Source organism: Mastigoproctus giganteus, chromosome 7 (assembly GCF_048544385.1).
Source record: "Mastigoproctus giganteus isolate SK-2022 chromosome 7, ASM4854438v1, whole genome shotgun sequence".
NCBI lineage: Eukaryota > Metazoa > Arthropoda > Arachnida > Uropygi > Thelyphonidae > Mastigoproctus > Mastigoproctus giganteus.
Window position 1 is genome coordinate 81332494 of NC_143581.1, and position 23394 is coordinate 81355887.

At 36.2% G+C, this 23394-nt stretch overlaps 1 protein-coding gene across 1 annotated transcript in view; it reads left to right on the forward strand.

Annotated features, from left to right (window-relative positions):
- LOC150083028 (DNA-dependent protein kinase catalytic subunit-like) overlaps nt 1-23394 on the forward strand; it is a 183460-nt gene that overhangs the window by 142116 nt on the left and 17950 nt on the right. The window contains exon 9 of the mRNA XM_090378361.1: nt 11327-11425. Within this exon, the coding sequence (XP_090234487.1) occupies nt 11327-11425 (99 nt within the window). The remainder of the gene's footprint in view (nt 1-11326; nt 11426-23394) is intronic.

A 23394-nucleotide genomic window follows, 5' to 3' on the forward strand; every position in this document is an offset into this window, starting at 1 on the left:
ATAATAGAATCTTTGGCGAAGACTACTACCCTACCAGTTGGCGTCATTCATTCTATTGTATTAGCTTTCCCAAAACCAGAAAAGGGCCATTCAGATCCAGCAAATTACCGACCGATAGCGTTAACTAGTTGTATAGGAAAAGCATTAGAAAAAATAATTAATGCCAGATTGACATGGTTCCTAGAGACTGAATGCATTCTAAGTCAAAATCAATATGGATTTCGAAGAACTAGATCAACACTTAACCTTATGGTCAAAGCTGAAGGAAACATCCGAAATGCATTTCTCAGGAACGAACACCAAGTGATGATATGTCTTGACATCGAAAAAGCTTTTGATACAACCTGGCAGTATGGAATTCTTCACGATCTCTATGAATCCGGTATTCGTGGTCATCTTCCAAAATTTATCCAGAACTTTTTGAGCAATAGGACCTTTCAGGTACAATTTCACTCTGCTCTCTCGCAAACATTTGTGCAAGAAGAGGGGGTCCCTCAGGGTTCTGTGCTTAGTGCCACGCTCTTCTCTCTCAGGATTAATTCCATTACTAAATGTATTCCCGACACAGTTGAAACTTATCTGTATGCCGACGATCTGGCAATCTCAAGCCACTCACAAAACATGCGTTTCATTGAAAGGCAGCTTCAAGGTACAATTAACAAGCTTGTTCAGTGGGCCAAAAATAATGGATACAGACTTTCAAAACAAAAAACAACAGCAATTCATTTTTGCCGTAAACGGAATTTACATCCAGTTCCCGATTTACATCTCGATTCTCATCCAATTTCTTTTCAACAGCGTATTAGCTTTCTTGGACTAATTCTGGATAAAAAACTTAGTTTCTTAGAGCATATTAAGCATATTCGTACAACCTGTCTAAAGAAGCTGAATCTCCTCAAGGCAATTCGGCTATGTCATGGGGTGCAGATCGTCACATGCTGCTGCACTTATACCGGTCGCTCATAAGATCCAAACTAGACTATGGTTCACCTGCATATGCCTCAGCTAGTACATCACAATGACCTCCGAATCACATCACATCGACCCAGTACATCACAATGCTCTCCGAATTGCACTGGGAGCTTTTCGTACATCGCCAGTTCAGAGTCTCTATACGGAAGCACATTAACCACCTCTATTTCTTCGTCGGCAAGCTCTGTTATTAAGTTATGCAGCAAAAATCAGAAGTTTCCCACATCATCCTATAAAGCAGTATTTATTCACCCCAAAATGGCATAATTTGTACCAAAATAAACCTTTGCAGAATAAACCATGTGGCATTAGATTACAAAGCATAACTACGAGCTGGGAACTAAATATGAATGACATAATTCTAGATATTAGCACGGCTATGCCACCATGGCAAATACCCTTGGCCAATGTTGACCAACATTTCCAACAATGGGGAAAGAATGCACTTCCAAATTTCAGTATTCAGCAGATCCATGCAACTCACTCTTTTCAGTTCTCTAGTTTTACCCAAATTTACACTGATGGTTCCAAGACAGATAGTAAAGTTGGAGCAGCTGCAGTTCTACCAAACATTACAATATCCCAGCAGCTCCCTTTGGAGTACAGTATTTACACCGCAGAACTGTATGCTATCCTGATGGCTCTAGACAATGTAAAACAGTCATTATATCCTCAAACTATTATCTACACCGATTCCTTAAGTGCTGTATCTGCTCTTCAGTGTAAATTTCCTTCCAGTCATCCGTTTCTACAACAAATTCAAACCAAGTTAGTGCAGCTTCTTGCAAACAGGCAAAAATTAATTTTCTGTTGGATACCTGGGCACTCTGGAATCAGAGGAAACGAACAAGCGGATCTTGCAGCCAAGAACGCCAGTCACATAAAATCAGACGTGCAGATACCTTATACAGATTAAAACGCATCATACATACCAATGTTAGAAAAAAATGGCTATCCATTTGGCAGGGAGAAAAAAGCAGTAAGCTTTTTCAAATTAAAAACGATCACAAGAAGTGGCTATCAAGCCTAAGGGGCAATAGAAAGGAAGAAGTAGTACTTGCCAGTATTCGAATAGGACATACTCACCTAACTCATAGTTATTTGCTCACTCAGGATGACCCTCCACTATGCAGCAACTGTCAAACTCAACTCACAGTAAACCACTTGATCATTGAATGTCCATTATATCTGAGAGAACGAAAAACAGCTTTCTCTTCACATCTATATTCTTCTAATAAACTTACCTTACAACAGATTCTCGGAGACCGACAAGATATTAATGATGTTTTTACCTTCCTCAAAATGATAAACAAATATCACCTGATCTGAATGCTTTTATTTAATATAACAATCAAGTACCAAATAAGATTGAAATAGGTGCATTATGGCCTTAGTAGCCCTTGCACCAATAAATCCAACAAACAACAACAACAACTAACATGGAGCAAACCAATATTGTCTATAACATTGCTTGTGGGGGAGTGCAACTCATTTTACATTGGTTCCATTCAAAATTATCTTTCGATGCATTTACAACAACACAAGGCATCTGTGAGGGTGAAAAGGACAGGTGCATCTGAACTTTACTTTACTTTCATGCCATTCAGGAGAACCACGTTTTTCTGTTTAACGAAACTAATGTAATAAATTCACCGAAAAAATACATGAAACTGTTAATTGCTGAAACACTTGAAATGAAATTAAACTGTTATTCTTTAAATGTACGAAGACCATATACTATTTTGGACTTGTGGATCTTCACGCACATGTGTGACTTGCACGATTCACATTGGTTAATGGTAATAATCTTGTCGTGAATGTGCCTATTTTAAAATACAAGAGAGTGGATATTGTTTTAACTCGTTACTTCTTGTTAGCACGGTTTACAACCGAAATACCTGTTCATGTATTAAGAAGTTTAGCCTAATAATATTTTAATATGGTTTTAATTTAATATAGTTTTAATACAGTTTGATAATTGTCTTCTCTTTCTGGTCTATCATTGCTGATGGGTTTAGTTTGGGGTAGGTTGATGTGCATCGGCTGCACTTGGCTCTTCCTTGATAGCAGTTAGCAGACTATGTGAATTGAAGACAAGTTTAGTTTTATATAATATCACATAATTTAACAATCCTTTAATAGGGATATGTTGGCATTTTAATACTTAAAATATTTTATATTACATTAACTGGATCAGTTTGATGTGAGCGTCGGGTCAAGATTTCCTACAATAAACTTATGATATCTATCTTATATTTAGACAAGAATATCTAACAAAATACTGCAAGCAGCAGACAAAGCAATCCCAAATGATCCGCTAAAATACCTGCCAGCTCTAAAATGTGGTGGAATGATGAATGTAGTGCTGCTAAAAAAGAGAAGAACAGAGTATGTAACATCTTCAAAAGGTTCCCAACAACCGAAAACCTCATCTGCTTTAAAAAGGCAAGAGCAAAGGCAAAACGAGTTAGATTGACCATCAAAAGGCAAGCATGAAGGCATTTCGCTTTCACAATTACAAAAACACAAACAATTTAGGCCAAAATACAGCGTATGTCACATGTTCAATGTCAATAGTAGTAGTAGTAGTAGTGGCATGTGATGCAAGAAAGCAAGCTTATGCAGCATCAGCCAAAAAAAAAAAAAAAAAAATCACACCATTCCCTCCAAATGCCTGTCCAGTTTCTCCTTAAATTTATTTAACCTATCAACTTCCACAACGACAGATGGAAGTTTGTTCCAGCAATTAACCACCCGCTGGCTAAAGACAAATTTCTGCACATCTATTCTACTTCTGTCTTTTCTTAATTTGAATTTATGCCCCTTAGGTTTGTAATCTGAACAAGTGGAAGGATCCCATCAGAATTCACTGTGCTCAATCCATTCAAGGCTTTATACACCTCAATCAGATCACTGCGCATGTGGCTAGTCTCCAGCCACTGCAATTTGCAGAACTTAAGCCTCTCTTGGTAAGAGGATCCCTTAATTCCCCTGACCAATCTTGTTGCCCTTCTCTGTACACGCTCAAGCAAATCTACATCCTTCCTAAAATGAGGCCTCCAGACCTGTACGCAGTACTCAAGGCGTGGCCTGACCATTGCCTTATACAGAGGGACAATCACCTCCTTTTCCCTGCTAGCAAAATTCCTATAAATCATTGACAAAACCCCATGACCTGCCCTGGCAGCCTGTCTGGATTGCTCAGAAAACTTCATATCTGACTGCACAATTACTCCCAGGTCTTTTTCATTTTCTACCACCTTAAGTGTAGTACCACACAGTTGGTACGTTTCTCTGGGGTTACTTCTACCCATATGCAGTACTTTGCATTTGTCAAGGTTAAATTTCAGTTGCCACTTCTTAGCCCATCTGCCCTAATTATCTAGATCCTGTTGCAGTAGCACACTGCCGTTATTGTCATTAACAACCCTGCCAACCTTTGTATCATCTGCAAACTTCGACACTAAGCCTGATATACCTTCATCAATATCATTGATAAATATTCAAAACAACAGAGGATCCAACACTGAACCCTGTGGGACTCCACTAATAACCCTCTGTCTTCTCCCACTCAACCATCCTTTTATCCATTGTAGCAACTTACCCTTAATACCATTCTGCTCCAATTTGTACAATAGTTTTCCATGCACAACAGTGTCAAAAGCGTTCCTGAAATCCAAATACAGTCAGTCCTTGTATAACACGTGTTTACATTACACGAATTTGATCATACACGATTTATAAATAGGGGAACGATATCTTATATAACACAAACCGGATTCGTTTATTCACGAACCGAATTCGTTTATACACGATTCGCCTTTGTGTTTACAAGAAATGGCAGTCAAACACGGAATCACCCCAACTGAATGCAACATGATAGGAATGAAGAGAAGATTCTGAAAACGTATTTATGTGTTTTATTACGTGAAGGGGAAACACATTTCACCATAATAACGTAAAAACCAACACAATTCCAGCTATCGGTATAATCGTAAATGCAATTAGATTGAGTTTACTACCAGTTTATAATAGATTCCACTAGCAGAAATGCAACTGGAAATTGTTTTTATTGTTTTATGGTAGTAACCCCCAGAAATGTGCTTTAGTAAAATGTGAGGTGTTAATAGTGTATCTCTGCTTTTACGGTGTTGTTTATTCAGTTGCTAGACGAGCGCAGCTTTGTTTATGTGTATCATGCGTGCCTCCTCGTTTTGTAATTGTGCTTTATTCCCTAAAAATGAGTAAAATACTTAAACTGTTTGAAAAGGAATCGTCCTGGTGAAGACACTGCAGATTGAGAGAGAAAAAGAAAAGCAATATCGATAAACAGAGGCGGACGGGGTCAAAAATTCTTACCCGGGAAAATTTATAGTGGCCTCATACTAGTGTTTATGGCCAAAATCACACTGGCCTCCGGCCCACCGAGGTTTCTCCGATAAGGCTTATGGCCGTCCGCCTCTGTTGATTGAGAAAAATATGAAATTGTGAAACGCTTTGAGCGAAATGAAAGACAATGTGATATTGCACGTGCTACAGATCTAATTGAGGCAACTCAGAGAATTAGAAAGAATGCAGAGAAAATAAAAACAACTTTTATAGCAGGAATAACTCAAAGTGTAATTAAAATCCATTAGATTAAGACAAAGAATTGGAAGAGATGGAACGGCTGTCATCTGTTTGGATAAAAAATCAAACAAAAAACAATTTTGCTTACGATAGAGGCAAAAGCATTAGCGATATTTTATTACGTAATAGTCGTAATAAAATACTTACATATTTTATTACGATAATTTATTGTGTTTGGTAATGTTTTGGTTACAAATGTGTGTTCAATCTTGGGTAGTTGGCACATAACCCTATTTTTCCCATAGGGCCTGTTGTTTATATTGCACGATTTTGCATTGCACGAGGGTTTCTGGGAACACAACTATCGTGTTATACGAGGACTGACTGTATATGATATCAAAATTTTTTGCATCCAGTTTTTTGTGTGCTCTGATATTTCAAGACAAGAGGAGATTGCAAATGTTCTAGTAGATCGTTCATGGAAATCTCAGCTGTGACATCATACTTGCCTCAATTCCAGACACACAAAGAACTAGCTGAAAAACAATCAATTAATTTTAAATCAACATCCACTGCTGCATATAATTTCCCCTTCACAATGTCAGAGCTACACCATGCCCTAGCCTCTACTAAACTCAGTGCAGCAGGGCCAGATGGAATACATTACATCATGATTGCAAAACTTACTGAACCTACTCTCAAGACATTGTTACTGCTCTACATCAGAATATTCAAAGAAAACACTTTCCCTGACAAATGGCAGCATGCTTATGTTTTGGCATTTATAAAACTAGGAAATGATCCTACAAATCTACAGCATTATCGACCTATTGCACTCACCAGCTGTATGCAAGATTGTGGAAAAAATTATCAATGCTCGGCTATCCTGGTTTCTTGCTCGAAATAACCTTATGAATCCAGTGCACTGTGGCTTTTGTGAAGGTTAATCCACTCTTGATCTTTTGATTAAGACAGAAATAAACATCTGTGATGCCTTCGTACAGAGAGAACATCTTACCATGGCCCGCTTTGACATTGAAAAAGCATTTGACACTGCTTGGAGATATGGTATAATGCAAGATCTATACAATCTGGGATTACACGGATAACTACCACAGTTTATAAGAAACTTCCTACACCACTGCTCATTTCAAGTTCAATTTCACAACCACTTATCTTCAAAGTTCATATAGGAAGAAGGGGTGCCAGAAGGATCAGTGCTAAATGCTACCCTCTTTAATATAAAAATTAATTCAGTAACACAGTATCTGCCACAACAATGTCCACTACCCTCTATGCCGATGTACAGGGTAGTGAATATTGTTTTGTAGTGGATTTTTAAATGGGACTGGGGATACTTCAGTATCGCCTGCCATTCACCTAATATGCAAATGGTAGAAAGACAGATGCAATGTGCCATGAACAAAATAGCTAAAATTGCCTCTCAACCCAAAAGACTGGCAGGATACACTTCTGCAGGAAGCATAACCTACATCCACACCCAGAATTTTGACTAGAAAATGAAATCATAACAGTGGTCCCTAGTGTCCGCTTTCTTGGTGTGATATTTAACCAAAAACTCACTTTCCTGGAACACATTAACACTCAGGGTTACCATATAAAAGCTAAACATCTTAAGGGTTCTATCAGGCACAACATGGGGAGCTGATCGTTACTCACTACTACAGTTGTGCCATGCATTAATACGGTCACATCTAGACTACGGTTTTGCAGTGTATAGCGCTACTAGACTAAATGCTTTACGTTGGCTTGATCCTGTACACCACAGTGCACTTTGTCTTGCACTGGGGCATACCGTACATCACAATATTCACTACCCTCTAGAGGGTAGTGAATATTGAGATGAGAACACTGAGAATTCAGCACTGCCAGTACACATCAGTCTACACAGTTGGATCTAAAACTGACAATCATGTTTGTATAGCAGCAGTATTTCCCGACATAACTATATCCAAGAAACTCCCTACTGAATGTAGCAGCTATACTGCAGAACTTTGTGCTGTCCACATAGCCTTAAATTATGCACTCTCAAAAACCATGTTGCACAGTGTTATATATATACAGACTCCATTAGTGCTATTCAAACTATACAACAGAATCTGAGGAATGATAACCCCCTACTGAGACAGATATAGAATACTCTAAGTTAAAGCAGAAGAACCAACAAGTTCTCTTGTGATGGATCCCTGGTCACTCTGGAATTTCACAAATACTGGTCTTCCATGGAAGACCAGTATTTGTGAGAACTGACATTAAGAAGTTGTATTAGCCTGATTACGGATAGGCCACACACACTTGACATATCTCTATCTACTTATGACCGCTGACCTACCACGTTGCATAAACTGCAACACCTAACGTCCAGCATATACTCATTGATTGCCTGATTTACAACAGTGAGCGACAAACTCTCTTTGCCTCATTTTCAGCAACAAATATTCTGAATATTGCCCATCTTTTAGCAGATATGCCATATGTGGACAAAATCTTCACTTTCCTTAAAACTGTATAACACACTCTAAACTTCAGCTGCAATCCAATGGGGGGTAAACACTACCGAGCATTAAACTTTACCATAGTTAGGCACATTATGGCCATGTTGCTCTTACGCAGTAAAGCCCACACAAACACACACAAACACACAATTCTGACAAACAAACCTTAGCTATCAAGTTCGAGATATATGTTATCAAGTTACGCTACACCTTAACGATCACAATGCTAAATTAGTTATATCTTTAGCTAAATACAAAGGATATATGCCCAGAAAGTGATTAAAATCTTCAAAATACTTATTACAATTGAAGCTCTAGTATTCTTCTATGCTACTGATTATGCTATGTTATTCTAGCCAATAGTGGCAAGAGTAGAGAGTTGTAACTTACAAAATCAAATTTAAAAAATACGCTAATGAACGCTTCTAAGCCTATTTAATCTATTTGTAAAACAGAAATTAATATGTTAACTAATCAAAAAAAATATATATGGCAAAAGATATATGCCCAAAAGGTGATTAAACCCTTCAAAATACAGTACTTATTTATTATTACAATTTAAACCCTAATATTCTTCTGAAATACTGGTTAAGCTGCAATATTCTTACCAGCACGATAGCAGTATGAGTGGCGAGTTGTAACTTACAAAATCACTAGCTAAATTTAAAAAATAAGCTAACAAAAGCTTCTAAGCCTATTTAATCTATTTATAAAACACAAATTAATATGTTAACTAATTAAAAATACGATAAAACTTCAAGGAAAACTTATCTGTTTGCAGCAACTATAGAAGTCTACGTCTTCACCAAGTGACACCTGGCAGCCAATTTAATCTCTAGACTTCATTGTTCCATATGAAATTGGAGCAGAATCACAATTGGAGGCAAGTTGCTGGGGATGGTTGAGTGGCAGAAAGGTAGCGTGTCGTTATTAATGAGCACTGCTCTTTTTGCACTAATGTTATTAGTGGAGACCTCTCAGGGTTCAGTGCTAGAACTTTTGTTGTTTTCAGTATTTACTGATGATATTGATGAAGACATATCAAATTTAATGTCCAAGTTTTCAGATACACAAAGGTTGGCAGGATGGTTAATGACAGAAATCAAGGTAAATGCTGCTACATGACCTAGAAAAATTATCTGGATGGGTCAAGGAGTGGTAGTTGAGGCTTAACTTTGAAAAATGCTAGGTAATGCATAATGAAAGCAGCAATCCCTCAATACCATATCAGTTGGTTAAGTTATTTTGGTTCTACACTCAAGGTAATTGGAAAAAAAAAAAAAAAAAAAAAAAAATCCACCTCAGGATAATTATAAAATCTGATATGAAGTTTTTTTGGGCATGCTAGTTCAGCCCATGGAATTTTTGATATAGAGGAATTTTGTAATCAGGGACAAGGTGATTGCCATGTTATGTAGTACGGGGATTTTGTCAATGATATAATGGAATTTTATCATCAATTTTGTTTGTTATTTGGTTTTTAGGAGCATTAGCAACTAAGGCCATATTGCTCCGGGGATATGCGGTGGTCATTCCCTGACCTTTCCACATCCTCTGTATTTGGTGGGCACGGGATCGAACCCCGGTCTAATCAAGAAGTGTGTACTACGCACTGCTGCTCCTGCCCACCTGGCTACAGAGGCATCTTCATCATCAGAGATAGAGCGATTGCCACATTATGTAATACGGTGGTTAGGCTGCATCTTGAGTACTGCATACAGGTCTGGAAGCTATTTTTAGGAAGGATGTTGATCTCTTGGGATGGGTGCATAAAATGGGAGCAAAATTATCAGGGACAGAAAAGGGTACTCTTACCATAAAAGATTTCAGTTCTGCAAATTGCAGCATCTGGAAGTGTAGGCACCTACAAGGGGATTTAATATAAGTGTTTAAGGCCTTTAATGGATTGAATAAATTAATTAACTTAGTAAAATAAATTAAACAAAAATTCACTCTCTCAGGCTGTCCAAGTTACCCAGAACAGTTGTCATATATCCTTTGTATTTTGTATTTTCTGTCACCTTGTTCATTTCCTATTTTTATATGTAGGAATTTTTGATTCATTCACTATTTCTTTGGACATTTTTTAAGATTCCCAAGTACTGGAAGAACAAATGATATTGTTTCAACAGCTGTATCAAGTCTGTAACTGATGTTGAGTGTCTGCCTGAGTGCCTTGGCTTACACACTTCGCAGTCCAGGTAATGATAAAATTGGCTCATCAGTTTAGTGAAGTCAATTGTTTGTTACTTGTGTCCAAAGTATTTTTCAGTAAACTTTCTTAAAGAAAACTTTTTATTTTTATCTTTAGTTGAATGTTGTTGTTATTTGGTTTTAAGGAGCATTAGCAACTAAGGCCATATTGCTCTGGGGATATGCGGTGGTCATTCCCTGACCTTTCTGCATCCCCCGTATTTGGTGGTCACGGGCTCGAACCCCGGTCTAATCAAGAAGCGTGTGCTACGCACTGCTGCTCCTGCCCACCTGGCTATGGAGGCACCTTTAGTTGAATGTTTTGTTGGGTTGCCTCCTCCTCCCATACAAAACACATGATTTTTTACAGGAAACTTGATATTCAGTCATATCTTCCACTTGCAGTTATTTTGTCTATTTCTGTACTAGGTTATTTAATATTTTAATTACATTTTATCCATTTAATTAAATTAATTTTATTTTTCCATAAATTGTCCATTCTGCCATTCCCAATATCTGAGGTGTTTTTTTTTTTTATTATTATTATTATTATTATTATTATTATTAGAGGGTGCAGTGTGTTAGGGGAGTCTTTGGAAAATTTCTGCCTGGGATTCTTTTAGTTTTCTGCCTTCACCAGGTAAGTAAGTACTTTGTTAATAATTTGCATAGCATAGGGCCACAGCCTTTCAACTAAGTGCTTTGGTAGATTTAGAGCTTATTGGAATGGTATGTCTTTTGGTTGTTTCTGATACTGGTGCCTTGTGGTTCTAGATAATGGGACCATCACATATGAAATCCTCCTTTTTTACATCACATTTTAATATATTTTACTTGTATTCAATCATTTTTTTTTGGTATTTTCTTAATAAATTCAGAAACTCAAAAACATGTGCTACAAAGGAGACAAGGTCATCACATAATTTGAATTTTTTCTGAGTATAAAAAAAATGATTTCTTTTTTTGTATTGCATATCTTCCATTTAATTTTATCTTTGTGATAAGTGTATAATTGCATTACTTATGCTAATTAAAAAAATATTTGACTGAAATCAACAGTAACCTAAATCTTTTAGAATCATCTAACTGAAGAACTTTCTTTGCTGAGCATCATCGAGAAAGATTTTGAGAGAGCTAGCTGCTATATATCGCTATGTTTCCAGAAATTTTTAGAGGTATGGCTATCTCCTTTTCTGTATATGTATATATATGTATAGTTATAGCTGAAACAAATAGTTCATTTACACTTGCACTTTTCCATGTTTACCCATATTTAAGGTACTTTTTTATGCTCTCCATGTAAGTGAAATAAATGTTGCAAGGTGAATGATTAATGAAGGGAAAAGTTGAGGGGAAGGTGCCCAGAGGGAATTGAAAAAATTTGTGATGGATAAATTGAGAAGGGGATAGTAGATATGGGGGAGATGAAGAATAGAGCTGAGGATATAGAGATGAAGTGGTTGTTGAGTGTATGTTGAACTGCCTTGGCAGAGCACTGATGATGATGTAAGTAATCTATTATTTTCCTCAATTCCTTTTATGGACAAAATACATATTCGCTAATGATTAGAACTGTATTAATATTGTTTCAAAAAAGTTATTTGATTTAAAATACTATACAAGAATTGTTCAATTAATCTGTCAGCTAGGACTTTGTGTTGTTGTCTGCCCCCCCCCCAAAGTAAATTTCCTCCTCCAAAGGGCATATTGCTGTTATTTCAAGCACTAAACTCTCTCAACATTTTTGGTTTCACTTTTAGTGAACTGCCTTATGTCTAGTCACTGTTTTATATCAAATTATCTGCATCACCATCCTTATCCACAGTGTAAAATCCTATGGGAATATAATTTTATAAGCCAAAAGTGTTAGAGAATAAAACATTACTTTAAAGTGTTTCTTATTTTTATCTAAACAAGTTTTTCAGAACAATATTGTTACACACACACACACACACACTCTCTCTCTCTCTCTCTCTCTCTCTCTCTCTCTCTCTCTCTCTCTAATTGATATTTGACTGAGTTAAAAAATAATAATAATAAATATCTATTGTTTGATAGCCATGTTCTATACTCATTTTTAGTTGCAAAACTGGAACTATTTATCTGAAAGTTTTTTTATATAGATAGTGAAACCTTTATATAAATAACCACCTTTACAAAAGACCACTATTTCTTAGAAAATAAGCGTCCTGTATTAAATAAAAAAGTTTAAACCTGTCCTGTGTATTAAAATTGTATTCTCTAAGGTGACCACCCTCTGACCTGGCTATGACTCTTAATCCTGTTGTTTGGAGTTTGGTGGAATCCATAGATTTCTAGGAATCTGTAATTCTCTAAGACAGTCATTGTCTTTACCTGACCAGGACTGTTAATCCTGTTGTTTGGCAGCTGGTCTTTTTCAGATTTTTGTGAATCTGGAGTTTCTGAAGTAACCATTTAAATATTATTACCAAATTGGTATGATGGTATTGTTAAAAGAAAAGGAATGGAACGCAGTGCTTTTTGCATTCAGCACTACTTTTAGACGAGGTGCTGGACATAAGGATGGATTATTTGATTCCAAAGGTAGTAGGGCAGGCACAGGAAGTGTGGTACTGTTCTGATTATTGGTAGGAGTCTGCCCTGCCAATTACAGTGGTGTTCAGCAATGCTCCACTTATGGCAGCCTCAACTTCTCCTGAGCACCTGGATTTCTTCTGACCAAAGGGATAAGTGCCTGAACTACATTGGTGTGCAAAACTTATGGACCAACACTATTTCTAAAGGTTACAACCACAAAATCAAATGAAACCGCCTGTGGCGATATGCATAATTGTGGCTGTTCAGTAGCTGGTGCACATGCAAAAATTTGAATCGTGATGAGAGGGCTCACATAAACAGATAAAAGCAGCAGTTCAGCAGTTATGTGCAAATTACCAAATGGTGAGCAAGATTGTTATAGATGTTCGATTGGTTTCATATAGCGCTACAGACAATGAAATGGCTAGTAGACAACATCTGAATGACTTTACCCGGGGTCGAGTAATTGGGAAGCTCAAGGAAGGTCGAAGTGCAAGGAGTGTGGCTGCAGAGTTCGGTATCACCCATAGCATCGTCTCACGTGCGTGGTCGGCCTTCAGAATGACAGGTATAGCTGTTCGAAGGACCAGTGGTGGTCGTCCACAAAAAAACAATGCCCAATGATGACCGCTATATACCCCTACAGGCCAAGAGGTACCGACATCAAACAGTGAGATCCATTGCAAACTAGCTGCACAGGAGCACAGGATGCAGAATATCGTGGTTTACTGTGGCTAGGCGACTCCACAAAGCCATACGATGGCCAGTATGCTGTGTCCCCCTTAACACCTGCCCATCAGAGACACCGTTTACAGTGGTGCATCGAACACAAGGACCAGACAGCAGTGCAATGGGGCAAGGTACTTTTTACTGATGAGAGTAGATTCAGTCTCAGCAGCGATTCTGGGCATCAGCTAATCTGCCAAGAGGTTGGCACACAGTATCACCCCGCAAACATCACTGAAAGGGCAGTCGAGGTGCTCTCGTCTGAGGAGGCGTTATCTTAGATGGATGTACACAACTCCAGATACCGGAAGTCGGTACTATAACCAGTGCATGCTACTGTACTGAGGTAATCCTTCCCCATGTATGTCTGTTCCGAGGTGCCATTGGCCCCGAGTTCGAGTTTATGGATGATAATGCCTAACCCCATTGGACTGCAGCTGTTGATATGCATTTAAAAAGTGAGGACATTGTTTATATGGATTGGCCTGCCCGTTTCCTCTGATCTAAATCCCATTGAACACATATGGGATGCTCTGTAGAGATGCCTAGCGGCATGTCCACACCCACCAGAAAATGTTCACCAGATGAAGATGCCACTGACAGAGGAATGGACACATTCCTCTGTCAGTGGCATCTTCACATTACTGCAAGAACTTATCGGCAACATTGTTCTAAGTATGGACAGGTGGTGCAAAGCCTGCCTTGACATTAGGGGTGGCCATATCTCCTACTGAGGACCACCTCTTTCTTTTGTTCCATCTTTGGCAGTGCTGAATCTCTATCATGGCAGCCAGTGCTACGTTGCCATTTTTGAATAAAGTCCCTCTGTACCATTTTGTTTCTGTTGTTGTGTCGGTGTTGTTTCCTTCATCATTTCTGTACCTCATGACGTTCCTTAGGTATGCTTTTCCCATATCCAGGCCACGCCTGTGAGAAGCTACAGGTGAAAACCTCATTGGTCCTTAAATTTTGCACACCAGTGTCGTGTATATATATATATATATATTTAGTCATATAAATTAGAATAAGGTTTAAAATAATGCCAGCAGTACGGCAAGACAAGAGCGAAAAAACAAAATTAAACCTAGATTCAAATCTAACAGGGAGGGAAGAGAAGGGTAACAAGAATAAAAATATATTGCAACGGAAACTCTAAATTAATTTAGAAATTTTAATTATACAAATAATAATTCATTAAAATTTAAAGCCAATTAAATAGAAATTTAGCGGTGCCCCCTCTGATGGGCACCAGGTCCAAATTTATGTGAAATATCACCAAACAGAGATTTAAACCATTCACAATAAAACAAAACAAAACAAAAATAGAAAAAATAGACTGACCATTATGCCCCATCTCAAGAGAGGACCACAAGGCCAATAATGGTCAGTGAATCGCTACATTTCGAACGCTAAACAAATCGCCACAAAGGCAAAACGATCGCAAGATCAGTCCGCCACACCGATCCCCAGATCGAACTGTCAATGCAGGGAATTGAACAGCGGTGGTCCTGATGCAGCAAAAATCAAAAAATAGAACAGACAAGAGCACTCCAGTGCAAAGCCACACTACTGACAAAAGTAAACTTAACCTGTTTATATAAACGAATAATAAACTATAGATGGCAGTACAGGCGCAGCGTTAGCAATTCGCCCAATACTATCATGTGACATAATTATATTTAAATAATGTTGGAAAAGAAGTATTACTTAATAAAAATAAAAAGGAGGGTAAAGCACACATCAGAGGCAGCAAAAAGCATATTCCTCTACATGATGCTTGAAATATAGTCATATAAATTAGAATAAAGTTTAAAATAATAAAATAATGAATGCCAGCAGTACGGCAAGACAAGAGCGAAAAAACAAAATTAAACCTAGATTCAAATCTAACAGGGAGGGAAGAGAAGGGTAACAAGAATAAAAATATATTGCAACGGAAACTCTAAATTAATTTAGAAATTTTAATTATACAAATAATAATTCATTAAAATTTAAAGCCAATTAAATAGAAATTTAGCGGTGCCCCCTCTGATGGGCACCAGGTCCAAATTTATGTGAAATATCACCAAACAGAGATTTAAACCATTCACAATAAAACAAAACAAAACAAAAATAGAAAAAATAGACTGACCATTATGCCCCATCTCAAGAGAGGACCACAAGGCCAATAATGGTCAGTGAATCGCTACATTTCGAACGCTAAACAAATCGCCGCAAAGGCAAAACGATCGCAAGATCAGTCCGCCACACCGATCCCCAGATCGAACCGCCAATGCAGGGAATTGAACAGCGGTGGTCCTGATGCAGCAAAAATCAAAAATAGAACAGACAAGAGCACTCCAGTGCAAAGCCACACTACTGACAAAAGTAAACTTAACCCGTTTATATAAATGAATAATAAACTATAGATGGCAGTACAGGCACAGCGTTAGCAATTCGCCCAATACTATCATGTGACATAATTATATTTAAATAATGTTGGAAAAGAAGTATTACTTAATAAAAATAAAAAGGAGGGTACAGCACACATCAGAGGCAGCAAAAAGCATATTCCTCTACATGATGCTTGAAATATAGTCATATAAATTAGAATAAGGTTTAAAATAATAAAATGCATCATGTAGAGGAATGTGCTTTTTGCTGCCTCTGATGTGTGCTGTACCCTCCTTTTTATTTTTATTAAGTAATACTTCTTTTCCAACATTATTTAAATATAATTATTTATATATATATATATATATATATACACATATATATTTATAATTATTGATAAAAAAGTAAAGAAAGAAAGTTAAAACGACAATAACTGTAACTAATATGTAAATAATATTTATGAGTCAATGCAGTTGCAAGCAATCATGCAATACACCCATAATGTCTATAATATTAAGGATAATATAAAGAACCATTAGAATAAGCAAATCAATCCAATAATAATACCATCAAGGACCTAAGAAAACGCAAAAAAAAAAAAAAAAAATAATATTATTATCGCTTTTTACCGACAATCTAGATGACTTCAACTGTCTATACCACTATACTTTATCTATACCACTATTTTTCGCCTTTGTGGAGTTCAGGTTCTATTATTCCTACTCCTTTAGTTTTTCTTCTTACTATCTGCATGTTTCTCTATGCGTTAATTTAATTATTTATTTTTACCGTATCCATCACCTAGGGGGCACCACATATTATTTTGACGACTATTACATTATGTCCTAGATACGGTCAATATGTATTATATATTTAATCTTATTTTAATCATTAAATTACATTCTCTGTCGGGTCAATGATGATTAATATATGCTTACATTTATATTTTACTTATATTTTTTACCTTTGATTCTAATATTTCTAAATTTTCTTAACTTTTATTATCTTTCGATTTATTTATATTCGATTTACATTCATTCGATTTACATTCGGCCTATACTGGTTTATATTTGGTTTAGATTTAAATTACTTTGCATATATTGATCATCACAGAAACAGAGAACCTCTTGTCGTTTTTTGCCTTCATTCTGGGTGGTTGGCCCCAGTTGAAGTCATCTAGATTGTCGGTAAAAAGCGATAATAATATATATTTTTTTTTTTTTTGCGTTTTCTTAGGTCCCTGATGGTATTATTGGATTGATTTGCTTATTCTAATGGTTCTTTATATTATCCTTAATATTACACACACACATATATATATATATATATATATATAGGTACTATGGTGGACTTCATGTCTTACTGATTAAGATTGCATCTAATTGTGATGAATTAAGCTTTGTTTTAATATTTGCATCTCTTTGCAAAGTAATAACAACTGTTTCCTTGTGAGGTAAGAAACTTGTCTTTTTGCAGTGCATCAGAACTCACATTTGCATCTCCCTTGGGATGCATCAAGTTCTTCTCTTGCACTTCCTTGTATGGAAAGGGTAGCACATACAAAATGGGCCTGTTATGCCCAGCTGTTTGTCTGCTGACTGTTCTTTGGTGTGTGTGTGTGTGTGTGTGTGTGTGTGTGTGTGTGTGTGTGTGTGTGTGTGTGTGTGTGTGTGTGTGTGTTCAGTTCTTCATGGAATTGATTGTTTGCTACTGACTGGGTTTGTTTGTAAGAAAATAGGGGCTCCAGTGGAGGGGGGTAGACCTTCTGGCATATACTTATAGGGGTAGACCTCCTGGCATATACTTAATTGTGAATGGTATGTAGTACCCTGCATGCTATTCACAGTAAAATGTATATTTGAGGAAAGTACCTCATACAATAACATCCAACTCTTCTCATTGTCACTTGGCCATATTGTAGGTGTTAACTCAAATCATCGAATCTTTTCCTTTTCTGAAACAGTTCAACTATATGACTGCTTCCACAGCAGTCAACACACTTAGTGTCAACTACAGTGATAGGGTCAGTGTTGGTAGGGCAGTCCTAAAAACCAGAAACTTCCATAATATTAATGAATAATATGAATCTCTGTGTTACTCCAAAACATCCGGGAATGGGAGGACATTATTTGTCTACAATTCCATAGTAAATTCTATATACGAAGAAAAAGAATGGAGATAGGAGCAGAAGTTTTGACACTTAGGAATGACTGCGGACTCATTGTCGGTGTTTCTGGAATCTGACTGGAGCTAGCAGGCTCAAAACATTTTTGGTTTTTTGTTCCATTTTCTTCATGGTAATATTAGCTACGATGGAACTGAAGGCACAGAGAACTGATGGAATGGAGGGCACCTATAGGAGTATTCTTAATCTGTTAGCTAAAGAACCATTGAAAACAACTTTGCTCTGGCAAAATATGTCCTAAACAGAACAAACTTCTGTAGAAAGCTAAGTCCTATCGTTCAGCTTGGAATTTCCTGGGTTTCCCAAAATTTCAGCATAGTTCACGGTATGCTTAGTCTTTTCTAATATTCCAGTCTAAATGTCTTTTGTGCAGTGTCAAGAAATAAGTCTCCAGAATAAACAAAATAAAACATTACAATCTTAATTTCCATAATTTAAATATGCAAATTCATTTGGTAAAAAAAAACACTACATATGTCAACTGTTCATTTCCTCTAATAATTTGTCTAATTCCTTTTTAAGGTGGAGATTTGTTGCAACAGTCCATCACCCTCTGGCTGAAAGCAGATTTTTACAGATCTGTCCTACAGCCAACCTTTTTCTAATTTAAATGTATTAGCAGTGCCAAATGATGGCAGAAAGCAAGCTTATACAGCATAACAAAAAAAAAAAAAAAAAAAAAAAAAAGACACCTCCCATTTCAGCTATTCATTCCGTCTAATAATAGATCTAGTTGTTCCTTGAATTTATTTATGACATCAGCTTCTGCAACAACAGATGGAAGTTTGTTCCAGTAATCAACAACCTGTTGACTAAAGGCAAACTTCTGCACATCAATCCTGCAATCTTCCTTCCTCAGTTGGAATTTATGCCCTCTCATGTGTGTTTCCGAGCAAGAGGAAGAATCAATTCAAAGCCTTACACACCTCAATCAGATCACTCCATAGATGTCTAGTCTGGAAACTAGGCACCTGTGAGATAAGAAACTTTTTATTCATTTCACAAATATATGTGGTCTCAGTTCTAATTTTAACGATGTCAAAATCCGCTTACAGTCTGCCCTATCCCAGTGTACTCTTTCTGACAGAATCCCACTTATCATTTGATTCAAACACTGTTCATCTCAGACATCTGGATTATTTGTTGTATGATTCCTTTCACTTCAAAGGTGGTACTGTATGTTTCCTTTTGCTTCAAACGTGGTACTGTATGTTTCCTTTTGCTTCAAACGTGGTACTGTATGTTTCCTTTTGCTTCAGAGGTGGTGCATATGCCATTCTAATATTCCCTGTCAGACTCTTAGTAATTTGGAACCTCATCTATCTGATCTTCTCTGGCTTAAAATCTCTCTCCCCCTTCCACATTCTGTCAAATTCATCTATTACCTCTATCGTTCTCCCAACACTACTAATCAGTTGGAACTCTTTGACTTCCTTTCTTTGAAACTTGACTTGAAACAGTCCAATTTTACTAACAGTGATGCAATTTTCCTTGGTGATTTTAATGTTCACAACTCTAGTTTTCCATTTTCTAGTCACACGGAAACAGCTGGTTGAGATATGCTGATGGTTTTTCAATTACTAACTATTTTGTACAGATTGTTCATTTTCCTATCAGAATACCAGACAATCCTAACCATGCAGCCAATACTCTTGATCATTTTCTCACAAACAATCCTTCTAAGTACACAGTCGAGGTGAGTGGTCCCCTGAGCACCTCAGATCACAAATTGGTGATAGTCTCTTCTCCAATACAGCCTTTCTCTTGTGGTCATTCTCAACCAGTGTTGTCTGCCTTTACAAGAATGCAAAATGAGATGATCTGTGAGATTTCTTTTCTTTTTGTTGGTCAGATTACTGTTTAAAATCTTCTGATCTCAGTTTTTGCTCAGATTATTCTTATAGGAATGAAATCCTCTATTCCACACTCCATCTTAAATTCTTATTATCTAAACATTTGTTTTCCAATAAATGTGCTAAGGCTGTTCAACAGACGAATGTTGTTTATCATAACTGATTTGTATACAAATCTCCAGGTTCATTTTCTGCCTACATCAAAGCCCAGAACAATTATAAAGCAGTTATTAATTAGTCCAAACTAGATTTTGAACAGACTAAGGGTAGAAAACTTGCTTCTTATCCAAATGGTAGTCGAGTATTCTGGCCGCTTGTCAAAGTTATTGGTTAATCTTTTGTCCATATCTGTTCCCACCTCTGTCAAAACCAGATGGTTCTATTGCCACTTCAGCCAAAGATAAAGCTGACCTGCTAGAATTCTACTTTTCTTCCAACTCATGTATTGATGATCTTGGTTAAACCACCTCCTACCATTCCTAGTACTCTGCATTCAATGCTTTCCATCAAAAGGATGTCTGAAAGATTTTGAACAATCTTGATACTAAGAAAGATAATGATATTTCTCCTCTTGTTCTCAAAACCTGGACTTACTCCTGTTCTCTGTCATGTTTTTTCACTTTCTTATTCTAATGTCATTTTCCCTTCTGCTTGGAATGCCCATATCCAGCCAGTTCCTAAAAAGGGTTCCAAATCACTTCCAGCCAATTATTGTCCCAATGCACTTACTTCTGCTCTCTCTCTCTAAAGTAATGGAGAAATCAATTAACTGTGAACTCTTAAACTATCTAGAAACCTTCCATCTAATCAACAGTTACCAGTGTGGATTCCATCACATTTGATCCACTGGTGATATTCTGGCTTATGTTGCCCATCTACATTTGTAAAATAATAAGATAAGTTTACCTCAATATAGTATGTAGAAAACTTCTGTGTGATACTCTCCAGAAATTAAAACGAAAAAATTGAAAAACTTACATTAGAGTAACCAATAATTTAAAAAATAATTAAAAATCTATTTAACACAATTAAAAATCAGTTTAACACAATTAAAAATCAGTTTAACACAATTAAAAATCAATTTAATGCAATTAAAAATAAGAAAATTAATTAAAAGAATTTAACAAAAAAATTGCAAAACGACTTTTCGTTCCTGAAGCTGACAACACTTTTCAACCATATGTCATGATCAAAGGAATGAAAATTACCGAATAGGTGTTAGTATGAAACTTAAATAGGGATTATTTGTCTTCGCGCATGCATGTAAAATCCCATGAATCGGAGATGAGATATGGCCGACGAATATTAACAGAATTTTCGTGTAATTTAATTTCTACAGTTTTTGCAATTATTATTTTGGCCTCATTAAATAAAAAAGTATATTTTTCATTAATGGCATGAAAGGCTAATTCTGACGCTGCTGAACGAGAAGCATGAACTGTGGCCGCATGTTGGTTAACACGAATATTCAAAGGAAAACGCATTGAACCTTGGTAAGACGAGTCACAATCACTGCAAGAAACGTTGTATACCAGGTCATTAATTTGTTTTGCAAACGAGGAAAGGACTGAGCGATAGTTCAGTGTAGTATGTAATTTCTGTATTGGCCTGGCCACGATTTTAAATTCGGTATCTTTAAAGAATTTGTCAAGTTGTTTGTGCCACTGTTCAACTTATGGGAGAGAAATAAAGTATTTTTTGATATTACTATTGTTGATTGGTGTAGTAGTATTTTGTATCCTGTCCTTAGCTTGTACCCTAATTTGGTTTATTGTATGCCCTGTTTAAGAATCTGCTGGTTAATATTTGTATTTCTGAGCCCAAAGCGGATTCTGTCGTTGAATATTTGTAGGCATTTAGAAATTGATTAAAGATAATCAATCTTTTGTAGGTGAACAGGTGATAGCTGTGATAATGTAGAAGCATACCAGTGTTTGTAGGTTTTCGATAGATGTTAAATTGGATTTTATTTGAGTCCTGAGTAAGCATAAAATTTAGAAAATTTAATGACTTTGTATCCGTATCCTCCCTTTCCAATGTAAATTTGAGTCTAGAATGAATATTATTAAACAAATGTAAAATGTCTTGGATAGTACTACTATCAGTAATAACTAGAACATCGTCTAAATACCTCCCATAGTATGTGATATGGGGTTGAAAAGGTGTCAAATGTGTATGCTCAATCGTTGAGAGATAGATCTCCAATATTAAGCCGCTCAGGATCAATCCCATTGGGAAACCAAAAATTTGTTTGTACACTTTGTCTCGAAAGGTGATATAGTTGGCCTCAACGAACCGTAGAAATTAAATTACACAAATTCTGTTAATGTTCGTTGGCCTTATCTCATCTCCAGTTCATGGGCTTTTACGCATATGCACGAAGACATATAATCCCTTTTTAAGTTTCACTCACCCCTATTTGGTAATTTTCATTCCTGTGATCACGACATATGGTCGAAAAGCGTTGTCAGCTTCAGGAACGAAAAGTCATTTTGCACTTTTTTCATTAAATTCTTTTAATTAATTTTCTTATTTTTAATTGCATTAAATTGATTTTTAATAATTTTTTAAATATTTGTTACTCTAATGTGAGTTTTCAATTTATTCATTTTAATTTCTGGGGAGTATCAAACGGAAGTGTTCTACTGTACTATGTTGAGGTAAACTTCTCTTATTATTTTTCAAATATTGATATTGATGTAGAACATATTGAGCATTACAGCTCTGGTTCGTACTATCTAGTTACCCATCTATGTGAAAATAATTCAATGGAAAAGTTTGGAGAAAAACTCGAACAGTTGCTCTTGATATTTCAAAGGCTTTTTATTATGATTGGCATAAAGGTTTTCTAAATAAGCTTCTATCTTATGGTTTGCCATCTGTTTTTGTAATTGCACATCCAGTTTTCTCTCTGACTGCTCATGTGGGTAATGGTAGATGGCTCTCTGTCTTCTAACTTTACTAATGCTGGTATTGAGTTTTTTCTCTCACTGTTTTCCACGTGTATATTAATGACTTTCTTCCATTGACTGGAAAAGGAAAAACAAGAACTAGAGGAACTATTAGAGGGAATGGATAGGTGAAATAGGAATGTTTTTTTTTTTTGCCAATGCTGTGTAAGCTTGACTTTTTTCTTCATATGATACTGTTAATGCTAATAGTACTCAAAAAAACAATATCTTTTATTTATGTTATGTGAATTTGTATCTCGTTGCCTGGTGGATTTTATTTTACAGGATTAGCTGTTTGCGTATAGAATTCAATAGATTAATATTTATAAATTTATAAATATTACATTTATAAGATATTAAAGGAATTAAGCAAAATTCCTTTAATATCTTATAAATGTAATATTTATAAATTTAATTGTTGTAATTGTTGAAGTTATTTTCTGTTTTAATTTTTATCTTTTGTGAAGCTAAGTCTAGTAAATTACAATTTTTTATTT